Source organism: Leptonychotes weddellii, chromosome 3 (genome assembly GCF_054177405.1).
Source record: "Leptonychotes weddellii isolate Sample4059 chromosome 3, ASM5417740v2, whole genome shotgun sequence".
Lineage (NCBI taxonomy): Eukaryota > Metazoa > Chordata > Mammalia > Carnivora > Phocidae > Leptonychotes > Leptonychotes weddellii.
The window spans coordinates 30,318,952-30,344,377 of NC_138371.1; the positions used below are offsets into that span (position 1 = coordinate 30,318,952).

At 41.7% G+C, this 25,426-nt stretch overlaps 1 protein-coding gene and 1 non-coding gene across 2 annotated transcripts in view; both read right to left on the reverse strand.

Annotated features, from left to right (window-relative positions):
* Positions 1-1,875: 1,875 nt before the first annotated feature.
* Positions 1,876-25,426, reverse strand: part of KIAA2012 (KIAA2012 ortholog) — a 96,618-nt gene continuing 73,067 nt past the window's right edge. Inside the window, exons 15-19 of the mRNA XM_081813881.1 lie at positions 20,563-20,635; positions 7,723-7,813; positions 5,687-5,843; positions 3,631-3,745; positions 1,876-2,347 (exon numbers count right to left, since the gene is read on the reverse strand). Of these exons, the coding sequence (XP_081670007.1) occupies positions 1,917-2,347; positions 3,631-3,745; positions 5,687-5,843; positions 7,723-7,813; positions 20,563-20,635 (867 nt within the window). The 3' untranslated portion in view covers positions 1,876-1,916. The remainder of the gene's footprint in view (positions 2,348-3,630; positions 3,746-5,686; positions 5,844-7,722; positions 7,814-20,562; positions 20,636-25,426) is intronic.
* On the reverse strand, positions 22,163-22,269 carry LOC115941372 (U6 spliceosomal RNA). Its single transcript, XR_004076126.1, has one exon. It is a non-coding gene; the product is annotated as a U6 spliceosomal RNA (small nuclear RNA).

Genomic DNA, 25,426 nt, shown 5'->3' on the forward strand with positions numbered 1-25,426 from the left:
TTCACAACCTCGCAAGGAGCTTTTAAAAAATTACTTGAGGCCAAGGCCCCACCCAGGCCAATTAAATGAGAACACCTAGGTGGGAGGCCTGGGTGGTTTTAAAAAGCTTCTCAGGTGATCCTTGTGAAGCCAGGGCTGGGAACCACAGGTTCTAGATAAAGGCTACTTACCAGGGGTGGTCTTAGATGTAAATGTGTTAGACTCACATTTAATCCCATGCAAACCCACTTTTTCAACGAAAGGTTCTCTCAGCTTCTGTGAAGGATGTCTTAGCTTTCTTTTTCTCCCTAACACCCCCGCCACTGCCAGAAACATGCCCACGAGGGAAGCTTTGAACGCAACTCTTCCACGGGGGCTCTGTGTGTCCAGCTTGGGGTGAAACTTCCTGGCTTTTTAGCCTGTGCAGAGCAGTGCAGTACTATGGGTTGACAATACATCTAAGAAATTCTGATTCTCTACCAGGCTCAGGAAAGTTCTGCCCACAGGTAAAAATTTTCATCTGCGGTATAGAGCAGCATTCCATAGTCTAGGCAGCTGGGAGGATTGGGAACTATAAAAGAAAAATCTTTCTGAAATCCTTTTTGGTAGACCATGGGCAATAAAATAAAGAAAAACAAAATAATTTAAAACTGACAAGAGCCTTAATTTTAGAGTCAAAGGACCTGGATCTAAGTCTTGGCTCTACCGCTTGATGGTTTTGTTTAACTTCTGGCAACTGGGACACTTAGCTCCACGCCTCAGTTTCTAGGTCTGTGAAATGGGGATAATCACATCTGACTCACAAGTGTGGCTATAAAGATTAAATGAGATTCAGCAGAGTTGTACCATATGCACATGTAATTTATGTGGGTTTAACCATAGCAGTTTAGCTGTGGGTATAATTGTAGTGTTTAAAGATACTCTTTTTTTCTCCCCTACAACAAAACCTCTAAATGCAGTTCAGCACCTTCATTCATCCCAGTGGAAAAAAATTGTGATTTATTCCAACAGCAGAGGAAAAATTGGTTGTGTTGGTCGTATTGAGAGATGTATCTGCATGGTATTTTTAAAAATTCACTGCAGGGATATTCGAGGGTAATTTTCCTTATGCTCACTCAGTTTTTCTCTTAGATACTTGACATTAGAATCAAGGCTCTTGGAACAAAATTACTTTTATATGCCACAGCACCTTGTAAAGATAGATAGATATGTGCGTATAAGCTGCCTATGGCCCAGCTATGTGCCACAGAAAAGCAGATTAGGAAAGGAGGAATTTGCATAGCCTTTGGGAGGCAAACAAAACATGAACTCCTGGCCAAGTCAAAGATATGTGCTTGGGGGGGCACCTGGGTGGCTCAGTCCGTTAAGCGGCTGTCTTCGGCTCAGGTCATGATCCCAGGGAGCTGGGATCGAGCCCCGTGTCGGGCTCTGCTCAGCAGGGAGTCTGCTTCTCCCTCTCTCTGCTCATGCTCTCTCTCAAAAAAAAAAAAAAAAAAAAAAGAGGGGCGCCTGGGTGGCTCAGTCGTTAAGCGTCTGCCTTCGGCTCAGGTCATGATCCCAGGACCCTGGGATCGAGCCCCTCATCGGGCTCCCTGCTCGGCAGGAAGCCTGCTTCTCCCTCTCCCACTCCCCCTGCTTGTGTTCCCTCTCTCGCTGTGCCTCTCTCTGTCAAATAAATAAATAAAATCTTTAAAAAAAAAAAAAAAAAAGGTATGTGCTTGGCTCTGATGGCCAGAATCCATCTTTCCCTGTAACTGTGAGGCCCGTGCCAACTTCCTGCTCCTTATGGGATGAGTATATGTTGTGGCATTTTGGGACCCTCACAGAATGCATCATTTCAGAGGGGCTTTGCCACTCTGTCTTTGATCAGCTCTGGCTTCTTACAGGGTCAAATAGAATAGAACAAATAAAAACATGTTCTAGTAACACTGTTTCAGTTACTGCAATATGATCAGGGCAGTTTTCCCCCCCTCTGCAGTTGCGCCAATGAGAACAGAAATCTCTCTGGCCAAGGTGAGAACATTGGACCTTACTTTGGAAGGGTCCTCATAACTTCTTTCTTCTTTAGATTCCATGTTTCCAGCGACCGGTACAGTCTGGGTGGGTGATGATCTTCCATCTATGGACACTTGGCTCTCCGGAGCATCATATTTGTGGGAAAGCCAAGGGTCCTCTACAACAGAATCTGCAGGAGAGAAACCTCTATCTGAAGTGTCTTCTGTTTCCTTAGAGTTAATGACATCAGGGCCACTCAGCTCTGCTAGTTCCAGATTCCTTTCCTTCTGTGTCCTTTTCCTTTTGGCTCTTGGTTTTCTTTCTTTGGGAATTAACTCTGATTTCTTTTCAGCCTTTGATTCCTTTGACTTTCCTGGAGAAGAACAATTGGGGACAGAGTTGTAGCTAAATAAATGTGATCTCTGCATCCTTTTCAGTAGCTTTTAAACTTCAGTGTGCAATGGAATCACCTGGGGTGTAGATTCCTGAGCTCCACTCCTAGAGTCCGATTCTTTAGGAATCTGCATTTTAACAACTACTCCAAGTGTTTTGAGAAGGGTAGTCCACAGACCACCCTTTGAGAAACTACCTTATCCTATTTGGATCAACTGTAATTCAATAGTCTTGCCTACTAACAAAAGTTCTGTTTCACCCTGACCTATGGTAGAAGCAAGACTCTCCAGAGGGGAAAACTATAGACACAAATGGAAAGTCAAGCCTCAAGAGTCTGGCTTGAGGTTACAACTTTGTAACCTGGCAAAGTTTAAGCCTTCCATACTCTAGGAACTCTTCCTCAATTCACCTCTGGGGACCACAAGTATTTCCTTTCCCCAGTCCTGCCAATGCAACCCAAGTCATGGGCTACAACAATGTAAGGTCAGCAAGACTTTAAAAAGCAAATCTCAAAAATAGATTGGGCCCAGGAGACAATCCAATGTCATCCTTTCTGACAGTCTTTGATTTGTCTGGAGGGTCTTCTAAATCATGTGGCCAGGAAAGAATGGGTATTAAGTTTTAAGCTAAAGAAGGTCTTCAGAAGCATGGGATTCTAAATTCCTTGGAAGGTGCAATATAGGAAACCAAGATGAAAAATGGCAACTGGGGTAATCATTCACAGCTTGTTTCATCCTTCCCTTCCCAAATGCTTTCACTGCCCAGTTCTCAAATTATGATCGTTATTCGTTCATAGAGGCCATGGTAAGAACATGTACTTGGAATCAAATGGTAGGGTCAGACTCTGGGTCCACCATTTCCTGTTCAGTCTGTTTGATCTTATGCAAGCCACCCTATCTCTCTCAGGCCTCAACCACTACACAATATAATAATAATGCTTACTTTAATGGAGATGTTTTGGGGATTTCATGATGTCATTTATGTGGGGCTCTTAATACAGTGGGTATTCAGTAAATAGGTGCTATTATCATGATTATTTCCTCTCTTGATCACAGGTCTCTAGGCAACGCTGGTTTCGTCTCTTCTCTCTCTCCTAAGATACTGACATGAAGTAAGGCTGCAATGGCATCTTAGCCAGAGATAGTTAAAAAGACTCAAAACAGGTAGTTTGTCCCATTGGATTCATGCTGATTCCCTGTGACACCTCCCAGCCCCCATTAGGTGTCTTTTCCTGGGTTGTTTGTCAAGGGCACATTCCCTTACCTACAGCGGCCTCTGCTTCCCTCTGGACCTTTCCTTCTCTCCTCCCCTTGGGCGCCTTGGACTTGTCTGTCTTGGTTCTTTTCTTTCTCTTGACTTTGCCAATCAACTCCATCTCCTAAAGGTGAAGAATTAAGGAAAAGGACCATGATGTGTGGCAAACAAGAAAAAAAAAAACATCAAAGGAAGATTATGTTGAACAAAACAGAATGGCTTAGATTGGAATTTGTGTGGGTTCCACATGAAGCAGAAGAGGGAGTCTTAGAATGGAGCTGGTGCGGAGATCCTCAGGTTCAGCCTTTCCTTTAAAACTGCTAGGTCTAATGCCATAGGAGGAAAGAGGAACAAAATACACTTTGTTATTGTCCCCTTTTTTGATGCTAAATCATGATCTACAGAGTTGGATCAAAGTGAAGCAATTTTCAACTTTGATAGAATGCTATTGCTACAGTTAATGTTTAGTTTAAATCAAAGCCAGCTTTATTCACTGTTGCATCATTTGCTAACTTTCCAGAAGTTTCTCAAGCAGATGACCAAAACCATGTCAGTCTTCACCTTTCCCCATGGGCTGGGACAACAATGGAGATTCCTCCAAAGAGAGGATGGCAGAGTGGGGCCACGGCTACCCTCTCAGTGCCTGTGATATTTTGACATAATAAGAAATATATATTCGGTCTTCATCCCCGGTCTCTGGCACAGAACTCCTAAAACCATTGTAATTTCTGGAGCACAAATGTGAAAAGAGTGGCTTTCGCTTTTCATTAACACAACCTCTTTCAACCACACCTGAGAGTGTGTTAATAAGGTGATTTTGGAAAGCACCTAAGGAGGGGGTATTGGTTACCAGGGAAGCCAACCACATTATTAGAGGGTTGGAACTTTCAGCCCAACATCCGCAATCTCAGAGGAGGGAGAAAAGTCTGGAAGTTGAGTTAACAATCATTTGCCAGTGCTTTAATCAATGCTTTTATCAATCAATGCCTACATAATGAAGCCTCCATAAAAACCTGAACCAAAAGAGTTTGGATTGCTTCTGGGTTGGTGAACACATCTACATGCCAGGAGGGTACACACCTTCAACTCCATGGAGAAAGAAGCGCCAGCATTTGGGACCCTTCTGGACCTTGCCCTAGGTATCTCTTCATCTGGCTGTTCATTCGTATCCTTTAAAATATCCTTTGTAAGGGGTACCTGGCTGGCTCAGTCGGTGGAGTGTGCAACTCTTAATCTTGGGGTTGTAAGTTCGAAGCCCACATTGGGTGTAGAGATTACTTAACAATAAAATCTTTGGGGTACCTGGGTGGCTCAGTTGGTTAAGCATCTGCCTTCAACTCGGGTCATGGTCTCAGGTTCCTGGGATTGAGTCCTGCACCGCATCGGGCTCCCTGCTCAGCGGGGAGTCTGCTTCTCCCTCTCTCTCTGCCCCTCCCCCTGCTTGTGCTCTCTCTCACTCTCTCAAATAAATAAAATCTTAAAAAAACACAAAACCCAAAAAACAATAAGATCTTTGAAAACACCCTTTGTAATAAATCAGTTATAGTGAGTAAATAACTTTCTGAGGTTTGTGAGCCATTCTAGCAAATTATCAAAGCTGAAGAAGAGGTTGTGGGAACCCTCCTTCGGTGACAACCTGGGACTTGTGACTGGTGTCTGAAGTAGGGGCAGTCTTGTGGGACCAAGTCCTTAACCTGTGGGGTCTGTGCTAATTCCAGGCAGGGTCAGAATTGAACTACATGACACCCAGTTGGTATCCTTTGAGCTGGAGATCGATTGATGTCGGAAAAGACTCCACACATCTGGCGTCAGAAGTGGTGTGTAGGACAACTGAAGTTTCCTTTTAGTACCTTTGCAGGAATTAGAAATGGGCACCCCTTCCTTCAGAAGGATGCAGTTCATTGCGGGGGTACAGGGCATGGTGAGTGAACCACAGACTGGATTTCAGCTCTCACTTGCCCCTTTGCAGTTCCCCTTGTATATAGAGTAAGCAATCTGCACAACTGTACATGGTAGCCTGATGGGAGCAAGCTTTTGGACCAAGCTCCTAGATGTTTACACTTACACTGATGTTGGCTAGAGCCTGATGGTTGAACAGTCTTGGTTCAGCCCTCCCTTCTGTTCCTCTTGGAAAAAAAGATGCATCTATAGGACTCAACCTCTCTGGGGACTCGTGTCCTGGGCGTCTCCTGTGCAGATGGTGCACATCATAATCTTTGCCCCTTTAAGAAAGAGCAAGACAGTGGGACCAAACATTATCAAAACCTCTTACGGACAAGGAAGAGGAAAAGTGAACACTGAGCCCTCGTTTCTGCGGTGCTATGATGGGCATTTTACACACTCGGTCAACCCTCTTTTTCCCAACACATTCCTGAAGAAGGGAGAATAGAAAGTTGAGTCTTCCCTTTTGGGGTTCTCTCCGGCTAAGTCCTCAATTTAGAGAGCAGAAAGAGTCTGCCTCTCTGGGGTTGCATATTTATGCCTTTAGTTGAATGACATAAGGTTATCTAACTGAAATTCTTCTTTCAAAGACTCAGCTGAAAAATAAATGACCTTTAAGAAAGACTGTTTTAGGAACATGCAACTATCCATCCATTCTTTTATGCCCTTTGAATTCTCTTCTTGATCAAATCTAGCCACCAAAAGGTCAAGAGCTGTGTTTGTGTGATCCTTTGTAGAATTGCTGTCACTGATTATCTGCCCTAAGGATAACGGACTTATGTTCTCTGGGTAAAAGGGTCCCTAAGAAACAGCCATGCGGGTTTCAGTAACAGCTGCAGCAACAGCTTCTGTGGGCCAGGCCTGGTTCTGGGCATCTTATTTTCTAGCTAAATCAGTATTATATTCACTGTGCTGTGCTAGGACAGGGCCTTACTATAGAAACGTGAGAAATATTTGTTGGATGAGGTAAATGGAATTTCCTGTAAATATATGAGTCTTTAAATCATTCAATGTCACTCTATAAAAACCCACAGAAGATTTATCCTTTAGAATTTAACGCTAAGAAAACATTTATTTCCCCTGAGGAACAGGTACGCTGCATATGAGAACCACAAACCTGATTGTGTTGCTTCTTTTGTTTGTTTGTTTGCTTTCACATTCGGCAATCTCTATCAAATCTGAAAGTCTGATTTTTGGTCACAAAGACTATAATGACTTTTGTGTAGTGTTGGTGTTTTTTTTTTTTTTTTTCCTGCTGGCTTAAAAATTTTTTTCTTTTTGGTTATCTCACCTTTTTCTTGGTGATGCGGTTGTTGTAAGTCATTTAAATCCATTGTGGGAAAAGCTGAGGTATAAAAGTCAAAAAATGGAATTTTTCAGAGAGCTGCCTCTGCACCAGATAGCGCCTCTCTCCCTTTGTTCCTAGGGAACATAAAACCTTTTTGACCCAGGAGGGAATCCTTAGACCAGGAGGCAGGTGAGGGCAGGTTCTCAAGTCACTGATGCTCATGGGGGGTCACAAGAGGCTATAGTTCTAGCTGCCACTGCCAAATGGGGCTGAGGTCAGGTGACTGGGGCTACTGGCCGAGCCTTGGTCAATGAGCTTGGGGTAAGCACATAGTGAGCACATAGGAAGCACTTACTACATGTTAGCAATTTGTGATAGTATTATTAAGTATTGTTTATTTTACCCAGAGCTGAGTGAATGTTGAGAGGAGAAACCAAGGTTGAGATGACAGACTTCACCTTTCTAGGCATGTCTGTAGATCTCAGCTATATAGACAAATGGAGAAAGTGGTTTCCACACTGTTAAGCTTTGTTCTGCACCCACCCAGCCAAAGAATATGGTTGAAGGAGGAAACATATCACAATATAATCCTCCCCAAGAATCTGTTTCTTAGACAACAATTTCAGCTGTTAGAGTATGCGGTTGGCCTGAGAATCTTCATGCTTAGAAAAAACAGAAATTCAATTAATTAAAAACAAAGAAAAATGAGGGGTGCTTGGCTGGCTCAGCCAGTAGAGAATGTAATTCTTGATCCTGGGGTCATGAGTTCAAGCCCCAGGTTGGGTGTAGAGATGACTTTAAAACAAACAACAAACAAACAAACATGAAATAAAAGTGGAGCCGTCCATGTCATTACAACTTCGAACACTTACGTCTTTGGGACAGTATCTGACACGGGGGGCTGCATGTGGTCTGCCAGGGAAGCATCAAGAGGGTCAGGGGGCATACTCTTCCGCTCCTGGTCTGTGAAGACAAAGAGCATCCTTAACAGCAAAGGACAACAGATGATAGACAACAATCCCAGACATGGAGAAACATCTACTTGGTTAGTAGTCAACAACATGCAAATGAGCACAATGAAGTATGTTATACCTAGACAATCCTCAAATGCTGCACAAATCAGCACTGGCACATAGCAAGTGACATTAAAATTAGTAGGCTCTTTGGGAAAGTGCCAGGACAGTATGTACCAAGAACCAGAAAAATGTGCCAGTCTTTGATCAGGAACCTCACTTCTGGGTATTTATCATGAGGAAATAATTCAAAAGAACAAACTTTTTGTCCAAAGTAAAAATTAGAAACGGCTCAACAATAGGAGATTGGGGAAACAATTCATGATGCATTAATTTGACATTTAAAATTATGGTTAAAAAGATAATAAGCAGGGGTGCCTGGCTGGCTCAGTCGTTAAGCGTCTGCCTTCGGCTCAGGTCGTGGTCCCAGGGTCCTGGGATCGAGCCCCGCATCGGGCTCCCTGCTCCGCGGGAAGCCTGCTTCTCCCTCTCCCACTCCCCCTGCCTGTGTTCCCTCTCTTGCTGTGTCTCTCTCTGTCAAATGGATAAATAAAATCTTTAAAAAAAAAAAAAAGATAATAAGCAATATGGAAAATATGATATAAAGAAGTAAAAATGTAAACTATAGGATAGTGTGTTAGAACTCTACAAAATACATATGTAAATGAATAAGGGCTGGAAGAGAAAACAGAAAAAGAAAATAATATGTTAAATTAGGAGGTCTATGGTGTATTTAGATTTCTTCTTAAAACCCCAGTGTGGCTATAGCATTGAAAATGAAATTGATTAGAAAAAAACCAAACAGTGGCGCCTGGGTGGCTCAGTTGGTTAACTGTCTGCCTTTGGCTCAGGTCATGAGACCAGAGTCCTGGGCTCTATTCCCGCATCAGGCACCCTGCTCAGTGGGGAGCCTGCTTCTGTTTCTCCTGCCCCTCCCACTGCTTGTGCACGCGCTCTCTCTCTCTCTCTGTCTCAAATAAATATTAAAAAAAAAACTAAGAAAAAGTAGAAAAATTGAAGTTGACTGCATTAAAATCTTTATAGGAAAAATAAATAGTATTATTTAACACTTTAAAAAACTTACCTAATTGTAAAATTTAAATAAGTATAATTTATCAGATGCCAATTATCCCTCAATAAAGAAAAAAATATATTTTTAAAGATTTTACTTATTTATTTGACAGAGAGAGACACAGTGAAAGAGGAAACACAAGCAGGGGGAGTGGGAGAGGGAGAAGCAGACTCCCCGCTGAGTAGAGAGCCCAACGCGGGACTCGATCCCAGGACCCTGGGATCATGACCCGAGCCGAAGGCAGACGCCCAGCGACTGAGCCACCCAGGTGGCCCAAGAAAAAATATTAATACAAATAAAGTACCTCAAACAGTGTTGGCACTTGGTAAAAATAAACAACAAGAACCAAAAAAACCTCATCCATGATCACTCTATTCACATACAATTAATGCAAATATTTTGGTGTACGTACTTCCATGCATATATAATATATACGCATTTTAATTGAATTAACAAATAACATAATAATTTTAATTTACTTTTGTTATTAGAATTTCCCTTATAATTATTCCTAAAAATGATTTTAATAACAGCATAGCATTTCATTGTACAGATGTACCATAACTGACTTAACCAAACATGTTAACTTTTAAAATTCAGATTGTTTCAAATTTTTTTATAATTAATAAGAACTTTGCATAACATATCCTTGAAAGGAATGTTTAAGACCTACTCTTTGTTCACATCTATGATTATTAAGGGATATACAGTATTTAAGGCATAGTGTTTACTGCTAAATTGTTCCCCAGAAAATTTGTACTGATTTATACTGAGAAAATGTCATTTACTTCCTTCATTTATCACATGCTTATTAGTATGGGAATTGTGCTAGGTGCTGGGAATACAGTGGGGAGTAGGATGGAAACATTAGTTTCCTAGTTTCAGGGAGCTTAAATTTTATTGGGGAAAATGGATATTAACACAAAATAAAACAAAACCAAAAAATAAAAAAACTTTTTAAAAGGAAGGCTCTAATAATCAGTATCTATTTCTCTTTCTCTTTGAGCAGTAGATTCTTCTGTGAATTTATTTTTCCTCAATTTTGTTTATTTATAGGTATTATGACTTTTTTTTTTTATTTGACAGAGAGAGGCACAGTGAGAGAGGGAACACAAGCAGGGGGAGTGGGAGAGAGAGAAGCAGGCTTCCCACAGAGCAGGGAGCCCGATGCGGGGCTGGATCCCAGGGCCCCGGGATCATGTTCTTGAGCCAAAGGCAGACGCTTAAAGACTGAGCCACCCAGGCACCCCTGTATTATGACTTTAAAGAAAGATTGGAAAAGAAAAAATTCACCTGTCATCCTACCAACATCATTCCCTTAATACTACAGTTAATCCATTTTTCAGCAATCAAGTTGTCTGTGACACCCCCACTCCTTCCCAGCCCAGAGCGTCTTTGTTACTTGAGTTTTCTTTCTGTCATTCCCAAACTTTAAGGGTGGCATCTACTGTCTCACACATCAACCTCCCGATATAGCAGTGGGGTCAAAATTGTTAATGTACAGGGTGGCTGGGGAAACTGGGAAGGTTGATTGGGGTGGTACCTTGGAATTTATTTTGTTTTGGATCATATGTAATATTAACAGGGAGCTGGAGCTGATTTAAATAGCTTCATGATAAGGGGAACTCTGAGTTGGGGGGGGCGGTTCATTCCCTAACATGGCTGGCTCAGTAAAAGGGGTCTCACTGAAGACATTCACGACTCCTCATAGCTCTTTTGAACTTTGGGACAGGGCACTACAGGACCAGCAGAGGGCGCATTTGTATTGACCAAAACCTGAGGTCCTACGTTGGTGTAATTTCACCATATTGATTAGAATTGAAGCTCTGCCAGTTCTGGGAGGTGGATGGTAGAAAAGAGCTCCCCACCCCACTCTAGTATAATAACCTGATATTTGGGAAGTATTGGAATAAACTAAGGCAGTACTTTAATAGTGTATAACTTTTTTTTTTAAAAGATTTTATTTATTTATTTGAGAGAGAGAGAATGAGAGAGAGAGAACACCTGAGAGGGGATAGAGTCAGAGGACGAAGCAGACTCCCTGCTGAGCAGGAAGCCTGATACGGGACTCGATCCCGGGACTCCAGGATCATGACCTGAGCAGAAGGCAGTCGCTTAACCAACTGAGCCACCCAGGCGCCCAATAGTGTATAACTTTTAACTGCTTTTAAAAAATCTGTATTTTAAGAATGCAGAGTACAGAAAAGAAATACTGTATAATGAGCACCCATGTACTTACCACCCAGCTTTGTGAATCTTAACATTTTGCCATATCTGATTCACATTTTTTTCTAAAGAAATAAAACATTTCAGATACAGTCTAAGACTTCATGGTGTCACATACAATCCCATTTCTCTTATTCTCTCTCCAGTGGTAACCACTCTCTTAAATTTGGTGTTTGTCAATTGAACACACTACCCCAAAACACAGCACCTTCGCATATTAAATATTTCAAGCTGAAGGAATTTGAGGAACAGCACGTGAAGGAAGGATTCTCTGACCACCGCACCCTTCTCCCCTGAAGCAGGTAATAAGACCCTCATTGGGGCGCCTGGGTGGCTCAGCTGGTTAAGCGTCTGCCTTACGCTCAGGTCATGATCTCAGGGTCCTAGGATCGAGCCCCATATTGGGCTCTCTGCTCAGCAGCAAGTCTGCTTCTCTCTCTCCCTTTGCCCCTCCCCCCTTGTGCCCTCTCTCTCAAATAAATAAAAGCTTTAAAAAAAAACCCTCATTTGAGAGGTGCCCCACACCCCCCCGGGAAAGACGCATCCTTGTCTCTGAAGACGGAGAAACTTCAAGAGGAATCCAAACAAACAGGACTTACTAAGTTTCTCCCAATTTATTACCCTTAACTCATTCCCTTTAAGTCCTATTATACTTGCCCACAACTTTCCACTCTTCATCAAACCTAGTATAAAAATACTCAGGTTTGGGTGTGCCTGGGTGGCTCAGTCAGTGGAGTGTGCAACTCTTGATCTCGGGGTTGTGTGTTTGAGCCCCATGTTGGGTGTAGAGATTATTTAAAAATAAAAAATATTTAAAACAAACACTCAGACTTAACCATTTCTTTGGGTCCTCACTTTTTTTTTTTTTTAAAGATTTTATTTATTTATTTGAGAGACAGAGTTAGTGAGAGAGAGAGCACATGAGCAGGGGCAGAGGAAGAGGGAGAAGCAGGCTCCCTTGCTGAGCAGAAAGCCCAACATGCGGCTCGATCCCAGGACCCTGGGATCATGATCTGAGCCAAAGGCAGATGCTTAACCAACTGAGCCACCCAGGTGCCCCGGATCCTCAGTTTCTTATGAAGGCTCCTGTGTCACATAAAAATTTATGTTAAATATATTTGTGTGCTTTTTTTCTCTTAAATTTCTCCGTGTCAGTTTAATTTTTAGGTCCAGCCAGGGACCCTAGGAGGGCGAAGGAAAAGTTTTTCTTCTACAGTGTCCTCAGGCATATGTTTATATCTTCGCCATATATAAATGCACTTATAAACAATGTATACTATTTTACACGTTAAATCCTTATTATCAGTAGCATCATTTATATAACTTTTGCAACTTATTTATTTTGCTTACCATTTTGTTTTTGTGATTAATTCATGATAATACACATAGTTTCCTTTCATTTATTTTAAGCTACTGACACTATTCCATTGTATAAACATACCATAATTTATTTACCCGTTTTGCTGCTGATGGCTGTTTTGATTATTTCCAATTTTTTTGTGATTACAAACAATGCTGCAATGAACCTTCTTGAGTAAGTCACTTTTCATACATGAAAGAGTTTCTCTAAGGTATACATGGGAATAAAATTGTTGAGTTGCAAGTATATGCATCTTCAATTTATTGGATATTTCCAAATTGCTCTGAATTTCTAAAACTCCATATCCTCATCAACAATGGGTGTTTGCGTGGGGTGCCTGGGTGGCTCAGTCATTGGGCATCTGCCTTCGGCTCAGGTCATGATCTCAGGGTCCTGGGATCGAGCCCGCATCCTGCTCCCTGCTCCGCGGGAAGCATGCTTCTCCCTCTCCTGCTCCCCCTGCTTGTGTTCCTGCTCTCGCTATCTCGCTCTCTGTCAAATAAATAAAATCTTTAAAAAAAACCAAAAAACAATGGGTGTTTGCGGACTTTTAAATTTTGGCTAATCTGATATATATCTGATATATATATGAAATGATATCTTTTTTTTAGTTTGAATTTTCCTGATTAGCAGCAAAGTTGACTTTTTTTACATGGCCATTTACTTAGGCTTCCGTCTTCTGTTAATTGCCTGTTCATAACTTTTTTTTTTTTAAAGATTTTATTTATTTATTTGAGAGAGAGAATGAGATAGAGCGAGCATGAGAGGGGGGAGGGTCAGAGGGAGAAGCAGACCCCCCGCCGAGCAGGGAGCCCGATGCGGGACTCGATCCCGGGACTCCAGGACCATGACCTGAGCCGAAGGCAGTCGCTTAACCAACTGAGCCACCCAGGCGCCCGCCTGTTCATATCTTTTAGCCATTTTTTACTTGGGTTGATTGTCTTTTCCTTCTCTATTTGTAGTAGTTCTTGCTGCATTTTGATATTAATACTTTGTTGGTTTTATGCACTACAGATATTGTCTTCTAGTCGAAGATTTGTCTTTTTTTTTTTAAAGATTTTATTTATTTATTTATTTATTTTGGTAATCTCTACACCCAACATGGGGCTCAAACTCACAACCCCGAGATCAAGAGTTACATGCTTTACTGACTGAGCCAGCCAGGCACCCCTGTGATTTGCCTTTTAACTTTGTTTTTGCTGTCTTGTCAAAAACTTTAAATTTTAATATGCCCAGAGTTGTCAATAATTTTCTTTATGGTTTATGTTTTGAATCATGGGTAGGAAATTTTTTCCTTTCTCAAATTCATAAAGATATTCTTCTATATTTTCTTCCAAAAAAGTTTAAAACTTTTGCTTTTTCAGGGGGGTTGGCTCAGTCAGAAGAGCATGAGACTCTTGATCTTGGGGTTGTGAGTTCGAGCACCACGCTGGGTACAGAGATTACTTAAAAATAAAATCTTAAAAAACATTTTTTTTTTGCTTTTTCAAAAAATACGTCTGATATTTTGTGAGGTAAAGATTTAAAAATTGGATAACCAGTTATCTCAAAATTATATACTGAAAAATAGATCATTCTTTATACTTTTGCCATATATTGTTTCCATACATGGGTGCATTTATTTCTGGATTCTCTATTCTCTTCTGTCTGTCCCTATGGCCTTAAAGTGATTTTTGATATTTAGTATTTTTGATATTTTAGTATTTGGCCTCTTTGTTTTTCTTCAAAATTTTATTATTTTAGGCCCCTTTATGAATTTTGGGATCAACTTACCATGTTGTACCAAAAACCCAACTGGGAATTTAAAAAAACCATAGTTGCACTGAATTTGTAGGGAAAATTGTCACTTTCCTATTTGTGAACATTATATACAGCATTATATAGAACATTATATTTATTTTGGTCTATTTTCATTTAATTTAACAAAATTTTATAATTTCTTCAAGAAAGTCTCACATATCTTTTTTACATTTATTTGTAAGATATATATACATCTATACATATATATGTTATATTTAAAAATTACATTTATCCTGCCTTCCTATATAAACTGTACCAGTGGATAACCAGTAGAAGAGGAAAGTTCTTTTGTTTCCTTTGGTAGGAGTTTTCCAAGTAATGAATGGAGAAAGAACAACAGAATTTCAGTAACACTATTTTGCAGCCTCTATGAATGAACAGATCTGTAGCTGCTGGCCTCACAAAGAGAACAAGCAAACATTATGTGTCCTGATGGAAGAATACAGTGCCTTCCAGGAAACAGTCTTGCTAAAAGGAAAAACCAAACCTGAATCTGACCAGGTCTCCAGATCCTAGTACTAATTTTTATTATGGGGAATATAGAAGACAGAGAAACACATAAAACTACACCATGAGGAAGCAAGAGCAAAATCTAGATTGTGGGAAACTCTATAGGACAAGTGACTCAATTTCCTAAAAATAAACTAACAGAGGGTAAAAAAAAAAAAAAGAAATGGGGGGGAGCCTATAAATTAAAGGAGACGTGAAGGCCACAACAACCAATTGCAAACAAACAAACTCTAAAACAATTAAAATAAATTATGAGACAATTACAGCATTGAAAAATGGAATATTCAATTATATTAAAGAATAGTTCTAATTTTTAGGTGCAATGGTGGTATTACGGTTATGTCAAAAGTGTCTTTTCTTGGGGCGCCTGGGCGGCTCAGTCAGTTAAGCGTCTGCCTTCGGCTCAGGTCATTTCAGGGTCCTGGGATCGAGCCCCGCATCGGGCTCCCTGCTTCTCCCTCTCCCTCTGTCTACCACTCTGCCTACTTGTGCTCTTTCTGTGTCAAATAAATAAATAAATAAAATCTTAAAAAAAAAACTGTGTTTTCTTGTTTTTTAGAGATATATATACTCATGTGTATAGGTAAAATGATATGAGCCTGGAAAATTTGTTTCAAAATAATACAGAAGGGAGGAGTTGGGGATGTGGGATTCTTGTGCTGTTCTGTTTATCTTTGTGTATGTTTGGGGTTTTCCATAATAACAATGATCTTAAAATTGCATTATAAATTGTGCTTTATGTTTTGACACACTATTGTTTCTCCACAAATGATTTTTATGTGTTGATCTATATTTAGTAATCTTGCTGAATTTTTGTTTGTCTTTTAATAACTTGTCTGTAGAGGCCCTCAGATTTTCCATATAAGTAATACTATTGTCTGGGAATAATGACAGTGTCATTTCCTCCTTTCTGTCCTTTGGTTTCCCTACCGTGCTACCACAATGTTGAAATAGAAGCAATGACAGAGGGCGTCCTTATCCTAGTTCTTTCTCTCAAGAGAATGCTTTTAAAGTTCTACCATTAAAGTGTGATGTTTACTGTAAGTTTTTGGTAGCACTCTTTATTAAAATCAGTAAGTCTTCCTCTGTTCCCACTTTAGTAATTTTAAATCATGAATGGGTGAATGTCATAAATTTATTTTTCCTTTTGTATCTATTGAGATGACCCTAAGGTTTTTCTCCTTTAACCTCTTGATGTGAATTACATAAACAGACATTCCCATATTAGACTATCTTTGAATTCCTGGGATAAACTGAATTCAGTCATGAATTCAGTACACACACACATACATATACCTATATATATATACACACACACACACCATATATCATAAAATATTATATATTTAAATATAAGCTTAAGGACTTGATTGGCTAATATTTTACTTAGGAATTTTGCATCTTTGACATAAGTGAGATTAGATTGGTCTGAAAATTTCCTTTCTTATGTTGTCCTTGTCTCTAGTTTCAACTGCTTTTTGGTTTTGATGAATTTGGGTCTCAAGTCAGATAGAAGCTTTACTGCCTGGAAGGTGAAGAGAATTTTCAGGATCAAGGGGCAACAGCTGTATTCTGGGATTCTGGGGACTTCCCTGGGGTTTCCATTCTGGGTTAAGTGGAATGAGCCAGAAACATTCTTAAGGACGGACCACTTCCCACCATGAAGGAGGACTTTGAAATACTTTCCAGAAGCAAAAAATAAAGCAGTAACAGAGAGCGTAGGTCAACCAGGCTGCTAAGAACTTGCAGGTTATTCTGAGCCCAGTACTGGGGCTCTAGACCGCAGAGTCTGGCAGGGTACGGAGACTGCATAGGCCTCACAGGGAGCAAATCAGGGAGAAAGGAGCCCCGACTGACATCAAGTGGCAGCCCTTTGCAGGGAGTACCACTTTCCAGGCTGTAGAATCTGGGCAGTGGCACTGTCTCAACTCCTGGGCACACACTTCTGATCTATTTTTTCTACAGCTTTAAGAGAAATTTTTGCAACACTGGCTACTCCACTTCTTTGCCCAGGCTGGGGAGTCATTATATTTGCTCCCTCTGGAGCTGTTTATTGCTGGAGTCAGGAACTGCCCCTGAGGAAAGGCCTTCAAACCTCGCCTATAGCTACTGGGCCAGTGGGAACTGGGCGTCTACAAGGCAGCAGTGGGCCCAGCACTGATGTTTTCTCTCCTGTCCTCAGGGTGAGGAAATGTAGAGCCAGCTCCGACCCTGTAGAGAAGGGTAATGGCAAAAGGGGATGGCAGAGAGAAGGAACGGGGACAGAGCTGTCCTACCCCTTGCCTGCCAGCTTGGATGTTTCCATGAGAGAGAAATAAACCTTCCATCTTATTTGAAGTCACTTTATCTTGGTCTCTGTTAGAATGCTTGTATAATATCCTAACTACTACACATCCATCTCTTGAATAAAGCTCTGAGCCTTTTATCCTGGTAGAATAGAAATGGCTCACTGGTTTCTAAGGGTTTCTATAAGACCTGCCTTTTGTCTCCCTCCCCCCACCATTGTTTTAGGCTACTCATTAGGGACCCCCTGCACCTCATGCAGGGCTCTCCAAACCTCCAACTCCTCCTAAGAATATCTAAAGTTCTGCCACATTCTAAGGGGTTACATCACTATTGCTCCATAACCCTTCACAGAATGCAGAGGCCGGTAACACTGCTTCGTTCAGACTGGCTCTGCTGCCCACGCTTGGCCTTAAGTAAAAAAAGGACTTACACAGAGGACTCACTTAATCAATCCCCAAGATCAAGCCCCCCTGTCACTGAGGCTGATCTAGAAAGTAATCATCATGTTACCAACTTAGAACCAGTCTCTGCCGACAAGGTACAACTTATGGCTACTAAATTAAGGTTTTTAAGAAATAGACGAACAGCTGGCTTTTAGTGAGCAGGTACTCGTATACATTACACGGATTAGCTCCTTTATCTCTCAGTCACCTCATGAGATAAGGAGTATTAGTACCTCCATTTTACAGATGAAGAAAAAGATGCCCAGAGTTTAGTAGCATACTCAAGGGCATGCAGTTAGTAAGTGGGGAAACCAGGACCCGAACCCAGAGAATCAGACTTGCTCTCAGTGCTCTTGATCACTGTGATTCTGCCTAGACAGTACCCTCCACTCCTTCCACCCCCATTATTTTCAAAAGAACAGATGAAATCGAGTCGCTGCTAAATTTAGATAAATAAATTCTAGAAGCAAGGCCCAGGGCAGTGATTCTCAAAGTGTGGTCCCTGTGCCCCCACCCTTAGCATCACCGGCAACCTTACTAAAATTGTAAATTCTATGACCTCAACCCAGATCTAATCAGAAACCCCGGGGACAGGCTCTCAAGTGGTTCTAATGCACACTGGAAGCTTGAAACTGCTGGCCTAGGAAAGAAACACGAATTGAATTTCTATTCTTTCTTTGGGCCGTGGGGGTAGGGAAAAGAGGTGGAAAGGAAAGTTTTGTACTTAAGCAATTTTCCAAACCCTCTTTGATTTGTCTGGTGAAAACTTGCATGCAGTAATCTCACCGAGTCTGAGACTCAAGGTATTCTCAGGGGAGATTCTCAGGGCTCACTGCTCATAATTTAAACATGAAGATCACTACTTAATTTAGTGTAGGAAAAAAAATCCTGGCAATTGGATGTAAGACCTATGAAGGGAAGAGCGATTCTTAAATAGTTAAAAAAAAAAATTCCTTGGCATGCCGTCTTGTTTTCCTTCAAAGATTTGAAATCCTTTTTAAACATTAGCATTTATCATTCAAGACAGGCAAATGCCTTCTTTAATTTTCTGCAGTGATATTTCACTGCATTAAAGACTGTCTGGATAACCTTTATGGAACTCAGCCGGAGCCCGTCCCTCTGTCATGAGACAGGAAATCTGTTTCAACTGACTTGGTCATTGCTTAGATTTGGCCATGTTCTGCACTGCCTAAAACCTCCACTGCACTGGGCCAGGATCTTGGAGCCTCATCAGTGTTCACATTCTGCATATGTGACTTATGATATGAAAGGTCTGAAGACTGGAGCATGTTTCCTTGGCTACTGTCACTCAGCTTTGAAAATGGAGGGGGTGGGAGACTTATTTTAGCAAAAGCTCTGCTCAAAAGCTTGACCAAACCCAGAAATTGGACTATCATAATATTTTATTGTCTGATATGCAGAAGCAATGAAATCTTTTTAAAATTTTTTTTAAAGAGGGAGAGAACATGCAAGCTGGGGTGGGGGGGGCAGAAGGAGAAGGAGAGAGAGAGAATCTCAGGCAGGCTCCACACCTAGCACAGAACCCTATGCGGGGCTTGATCCCATGACCCTGAGATCGTGACCCAAGCCAAAATCAAGAGTCCTACGCTCAACCGACAGAGCCACCCAGGTGCCCCAGCAATGAAGTCTTTCAAAATGAGTATAAAAATTATTTTTGTCTAGAATGTCAACTGAAAGAAATAGTAAAATATGTAAACCGAAAAATACCAAGTTTAGGGTGAAATCCCAAATCCATGACTTTGCACATTTATCTCTAGTGAGCTCTCACAGTCTCCCTCACCTCATGGGTTCTAGAGGAGATAGGAGGAGTCCTGGTGTCATTTCACAGGTTGATAAACTGTGACCGTGAGAGGGTAGACATTTAATCATTACGATATCCAAGTCAAGACTAATATTTGTGAAAGGGCTACTATCTATGAATTACTTCATTTATTTCTCATGCAACCTTATGAGGGGAGTCCTGTTTTCAGCCTCAGTTAAGGACACTGAGGCACAGAGGGGTTAAGGCAGAGCTAGGCCAACTGCAGAGCCCATGTTCTCCACTCAGCTGCCCAGAGCTGCTGTTGCTAGCCTACATAGAGTACCTTATGTGAACCAAGCAAGGCACCCCCGGAGAAGGGCCGAGTAGGAAAAGGAGCCCCCACTGCGTGGAGACCCCCAGTCCTGAGGTGCTTGGTTTTGGGAGCGGAGCACAGGCCCCTATTTGCTCCCTCTGCTGGATGCCTTTGTATAGCAAACAACAAACAATTCTTTCTGGCCGGCACTGTGTCCACCCCTTGGGAACACAAGAGTCTCTCACATATCAGTTTCCACACCTGCAAGATGCAATGAGGATAAAGAACAGTCCTGCTGCCTGGGTCTACCCAACTGCAGCATCAGGCAGATGCACAGGTGCCCTCAGGGACGAGATTAGAGTCTAGCTCAGAGTCTGGGAATATGAACTGTGCCAAAAAGCCCAGTTCTGGGCCCAATATTTCCAGAATCATCATTATTAAATGCAGCATCATTTTTGGAGGAAGCCACACTCGAACAACTCTGGCCACTCAGGGTGGTGGGGCAACAAGCTCTGGGTCTCTAAAGACACTGGTCGCCCCCTCTGCTGGAATATTAACCCTCTAGGCAGGGAACCTCAGCTCCTGCACCTGCATATCGGAGCCCGTGTGCAGACAGGAGGAACAGAGAAGTGGAGGTGCTTATATAGACTTTTCATGATGCCCCAGAGTCTCCACTCTCTTCTTAATCTGCGGCCTCTGGCAGGAAAGAAATCTTTCAGTAAGTCCAAGGATATAAAAGTACGTTATCATCAATTGGTTGGTGATGCGCTAAGAACCATCAGCATCTGAACTCAGCACTTTGGCATGTTTTCTGACTTCTGCCCTGAGAGGAAATGGAAGGGTCATTCTGCATTAACATCTTTGAACCAGTGCAAACCTCAGACAAGTATTGTGATAAGATTTAAAAACCAACCCAGCTGTCTCTACCTTGGGTGTCTTGATGATTTTCTCCAAGGGGTCCTTCTGGTTCTTCATGATCATCCAGTTCATCTCCATTTTCCTATGAGGTTAATGCATAATAAAAAAAATACGTAAGATAAAATAAAGGTGAAAGGAAACCCAGTTTTCTTAGTTGTTTCTTCTCCTTCTTTGTCAGCTTATTTTAACTTTCAGTGTCCAAAAAGTCTAGTACTGGTGTGAAGAGCCCTAAAGAGCCGGGTGGGCTTAGCCGTGGTGTTGAGCACTGGTGGGGTCTCAGTTGTACTTCTCTTGGCGGGGGCTGACCCATTCATGTGTACAGTGCTCCATGCCTGGCATTAACTGGGATGGGAAGAAGAACGCCACAGGCCAGCCAACTCACAAAGGAAGCAAGGTACCTCCAGGGACTTGATGGATGACTGGGGTGATGAGAGCAGACACTGAAAGAATGGGAAGGGTGGGATGAATCAGAATCCAAAGGCCTTGAAGGTAGATTAAGGTCTTGGTCTTTATCTTGAGAACACATGGAAGGTACTGAGGGTCAGATTGACCTTTTGTCGAGTTTCCAGGATTACCACGGATTGGGTTTCTTATCACATCTAATCCCCTCTTCCTTCTTTCTCCCAGTCATACAAACTGCGTGCCATCCACCATCTAGAAATCTCCATAACAGCGGTTCTCAACCCTGGCTGCAAAGTTAGAATTATTTGCGGAGCTTTAAAAAATATGATTTCCAGTCCTGACCTCCAAAGCATAAAATCAGACTTTCTGGAACTAGGGCAATTTTAAGGCTTCTTGGTTGATTCCAAAATGTACTGGGATTGACAGTCACTGTTCTTCTCTAGACCGACCATTAATAGAAGAGCAGTTTTTGGTAGCCAAGGTGATGTGGCAGGTAGAGTCAATGACTTAAGTAAAGCCTCATGTGTCTGATGAAGCCAGCTCTTGGCCTTTGTCACCTGGATCTCTGCTGAATCCACATCTTCATTTCAGCTACAGAGAAGGAACTGGATATGGAGAGCCCTGGAAGTCTCTCCTAGGACCAAAGTTCCTCAATCTTTAGTGACAATCAGTTTTTCCACTTTGTTATCAAATGCCCAAGCTACTTTGGGAAGAGACAATTAATTATCTGCTAATTTGTTTGACATTCTCTTCTTACTTTATAGATTTTTACCCTGCGTGTTTCTCATTTGTCGGCTTCGTGTTTGTAGCCAATGAGATAGTCTGACATAAAAGAGCTGGAGCTAGGGCTGACTCAGTTGGAAGAGCATGTGACTCTTGATCTCAGGTATGTGAGTTCGAGCCACACATTGGGCATAGAGATTATGTAAATAAACAAACAAACAAACAAACAAATGAATTTGTAAAAAAATAGAGCTAGGGCAGGTAAATAATTTTTTTTTTTTTGGCTTTTTAAGTTTTTATTTATTTATTTTTTAAGGTTTTTTTTTTTTAGTAATCTCTATACCTAATGTGGACCTCAAACTTACGACTCTGGGATCAAGAGTCACATCATGCTCTTCCAGATGAGTCAGCCAGGTGTCCCCTAAGTTTTTATTTTAATTCCAGTTCATTAACATACAGTGTTATATTAGTTTTAGGTGTACAAAAAAATAGGGAATGCTTCATGAATTTGTGTGTCATCCTTATTCAGGGACTGTGCTAACCTTCTCTGTATCATTCCAATTTTAGTAAATGTGCTGCCGAAGTGAGCACAGTAATTTTCTTTCTTTTGCATTTCTCATTTTGGAGACAAAGTGGATTTAGCCTTGGTACAGTAAAAAAATTCATCCCTAAATAAATGGAAAGGTTTTTTGAAAAATTACAACAGGAAAACCCACCTCAGTCTCTGTAAACTGCTAAGTTATGAGAGTAGAAAAGAGATAAACTAAAAGACAAATTCCTGTTTATAAGTCCTTTTAATCTAACAGGAAACTGGATTAAAAGGAAGAAACAAGCTTGCTCCTTTGGAAGAATTTCAAAGACAAGAAGGATAAACCTTCAGTCTTAACAATATGTAGCTATGAGCCTTCAGTGGCAAGAAATATTTTCATTTTGCAGATGGGGAGATGGAGGCAGAGAGAGTCAGGACTTTTAAAGAACCTTCTGGTGGGTCCCTGTTAGAAAAAGAAGTAGTCTGAATTTGAAATTCTGTCTGTTGCTTAGAAAACTATAAAAAAACCCTATCATGTTTAAATATATGAACACACGTGAGAAGTGACTTATACCTAAGGTCATTCACTGCAACTGATTTGAAACCACCTAAAAGTGCTACCATTTGAGGACTAGTCAAATAAATTATGGTAATTCACACAATGGAATATTACACAACCATGAAAAGCATCTCTTTATGAATTAACATAGAAAGAACTCCAAGCTCTATTAAGTAAAAAGATGTAAGACTCTGAACAATGTGTATGATATTACAGTGTGTATAAAATATGTGTCTGTGTATTCCTCTACGTGTGCTGGCTTATATATGTGTACCACAGGTCAGGAAGGACACACAGGAAGCTAGCAACAGTGGAACCTGGGGGGAGGGGAGCTGAGAGACATACCCTTTTGTACCTAAATTTTCAAAGACTGTCTGAGTATATTTCAAATTCAAAATTTGAATTAAAAAACTAAAACTACTAACATAACATTGTATGCCAACTATACAGCAATAAAAAAAAAACTAAACCAGGAGCACCTGGGTGGCTCAGTCAGTTAAACATCTGCCTTTGGCTCAGGTCATGATCTCAGGGTCCTGGGATTGAGCCCTACGTCAGGCTCTTTGCTCAGTGGGGAGTCTGCTTCTCCCTCTGCCTCTGTGCTCTCTCTCCCTCTCAAATAAATAAATAAAATCTTAAGGGGCACCTGGGTGGCTCAGATGGTTAAGCGTCTGCCTTCGGCTCAGGTCATGATCCCAGGGTCCTGGGATCGAGCCCCGCATCGGGCTTCCTGCTAGGCAGGGAACCTGCTTCTCCCTCTCTCTCTCTGACGCTCATGAATAAATAAAACATTAAAAAAAAAAAAATCTTAAAAAAAAAAAAACCTAAACCAAATAAAATGCAATTTGTCATTTTTAGTATGAATTACAAATGCAATGACTAAACCGTGATTGAAGCACATAATAACACTTGGTGAGTGAGCGAAACAAACTAAGGACTGAAAATTCGATCCCGGCTTGGTTATTCTGGCCAAGTCATTTGCTCTTCATCTGTTCCTTCAGCCCACGAACACTGATGGAGTGTTGTGTGCCAGGTTGTGTGTTAGGCATTGGGAGCACAAAGCTGAAGGATCTATTTGTAAGCAGCTCACTGACTTGTGGAGAAACGACATAAAACTTCAGCATTGCAATGCTCTGATACATGTTGTGACAGATTATGACAGGTTTCTGCAGGACCTCACAGGAGGTGAAGCTAAATTAGTCTGGGGAAGGCTTGTTTACCAGGGGACGTGGTGCTAAGTCTTGCAGAGAAGGGGGAGGTAGGGTAGTTCCTGGCAGAGGAAGCAGCCCGTGCTGGTCAGGGGGTGGTGTGCTGTGGCTGCTTTCGATATGGGCCAGATCTTGCGGGTTGCAGGATGGAGTTAAAAAAAAAATGGATTTACTCTCTCTCTCTAGTTATAAAAGAAATACATCTTTGATGCCAGACTTTACCAGAAGGCCAATGGGGACACGGTAAGACATTTCAAGCAAACCAGTGAGAGGCCTGAGCTGTATTTAGAAAGAGCACTGGCAGCAGTGTGGTATTATAGGGCTCGGGGTGGGTGGGGATAGTAACAAACACTTCGTAAACACAAACTGCAGCACTGAAACCAGACACGAGGCAGTTGCCTGAGTGGCTGAGGTGCAGGTCCTGCAGTCCGACTGCCTGGAGGCCCTGACTCCTACACTTGATGCCTTACAGAGCATGCGACTCACTCAAACCCTGAGCCTCAGTTTCTTCAACGGACAGGGGCTGGGTCCGGTGACCGGCACTTCTCGTCTCTTGTTGGAGAATCTTCCACTAGTCTTGCCCACTACCCTCACGCACAGTGCCCCATCTGAGCTTGGTACTTTTAGGTCCACTGCAGGCTTTCATGAGGAGCTCCTGGAGAACGGAGGAGCGTGGGATGCAGGAGTCAGAGGTGGGGCTCCAGTGGGCCAGCAGCCAGCTACACGACCTGTCTCTGCACCTCACTCTGTCCATCTGTGAAATGGGAGTAAATACTGTACAGGCTTCTTCTTGAAAGACTTATTTAGGAAAATACATTTGGAAATTCTGTGTAACATGCCAAAATACATGCATCTAAAGGACTAATTTCAACAGCTTCTTAAAAACGGAAGAAAATCAGTATCTAGAGGCACCTGGGTGGCTCATTCGGTTAAGTGTCTGCCTTCAGCTTGGGTCGTGATCCCGGGGTTCTGGGATGGAGCCCCGCATTGGGCTCCTGGTCAGCAGGGGAGTCTGCTTCTCCCTCTCCTGCCTCTGCTTCTGCCCAACCCCCCCAACTAGTGCTTTCTCTCTCTCTCTCAAAATAAATAAACAAATGAAATCTTAAAAAAAAAAAAAAAGAAAATCAGTATCTTATTTAAGAGTTTCAACTTCAAGGTAGTACTTTTCTAGTGTATTATAGAGATCCTGCACGTTTTCTTTAATAAAGAAAATCGATTTATGAAAATCATCAGGGACCTTGTGTTATTAAGATTAAAATGTATTATTAATTCTCTGCTCCTCTCCTAGGTTCTGAAGCCAAAGCAAAGATGTACAATTAAATTCTTCACAGGAACAGAGTAGACTGACCGCGTCAAGGTTGGGTATTGTGGGTTTTGTGGCTTTGAATCCTAGCGCTCTCTGCTGGCAGCCACGTCACCAATCATCAGCTCATTTTACCAGCCCAGTTTCCT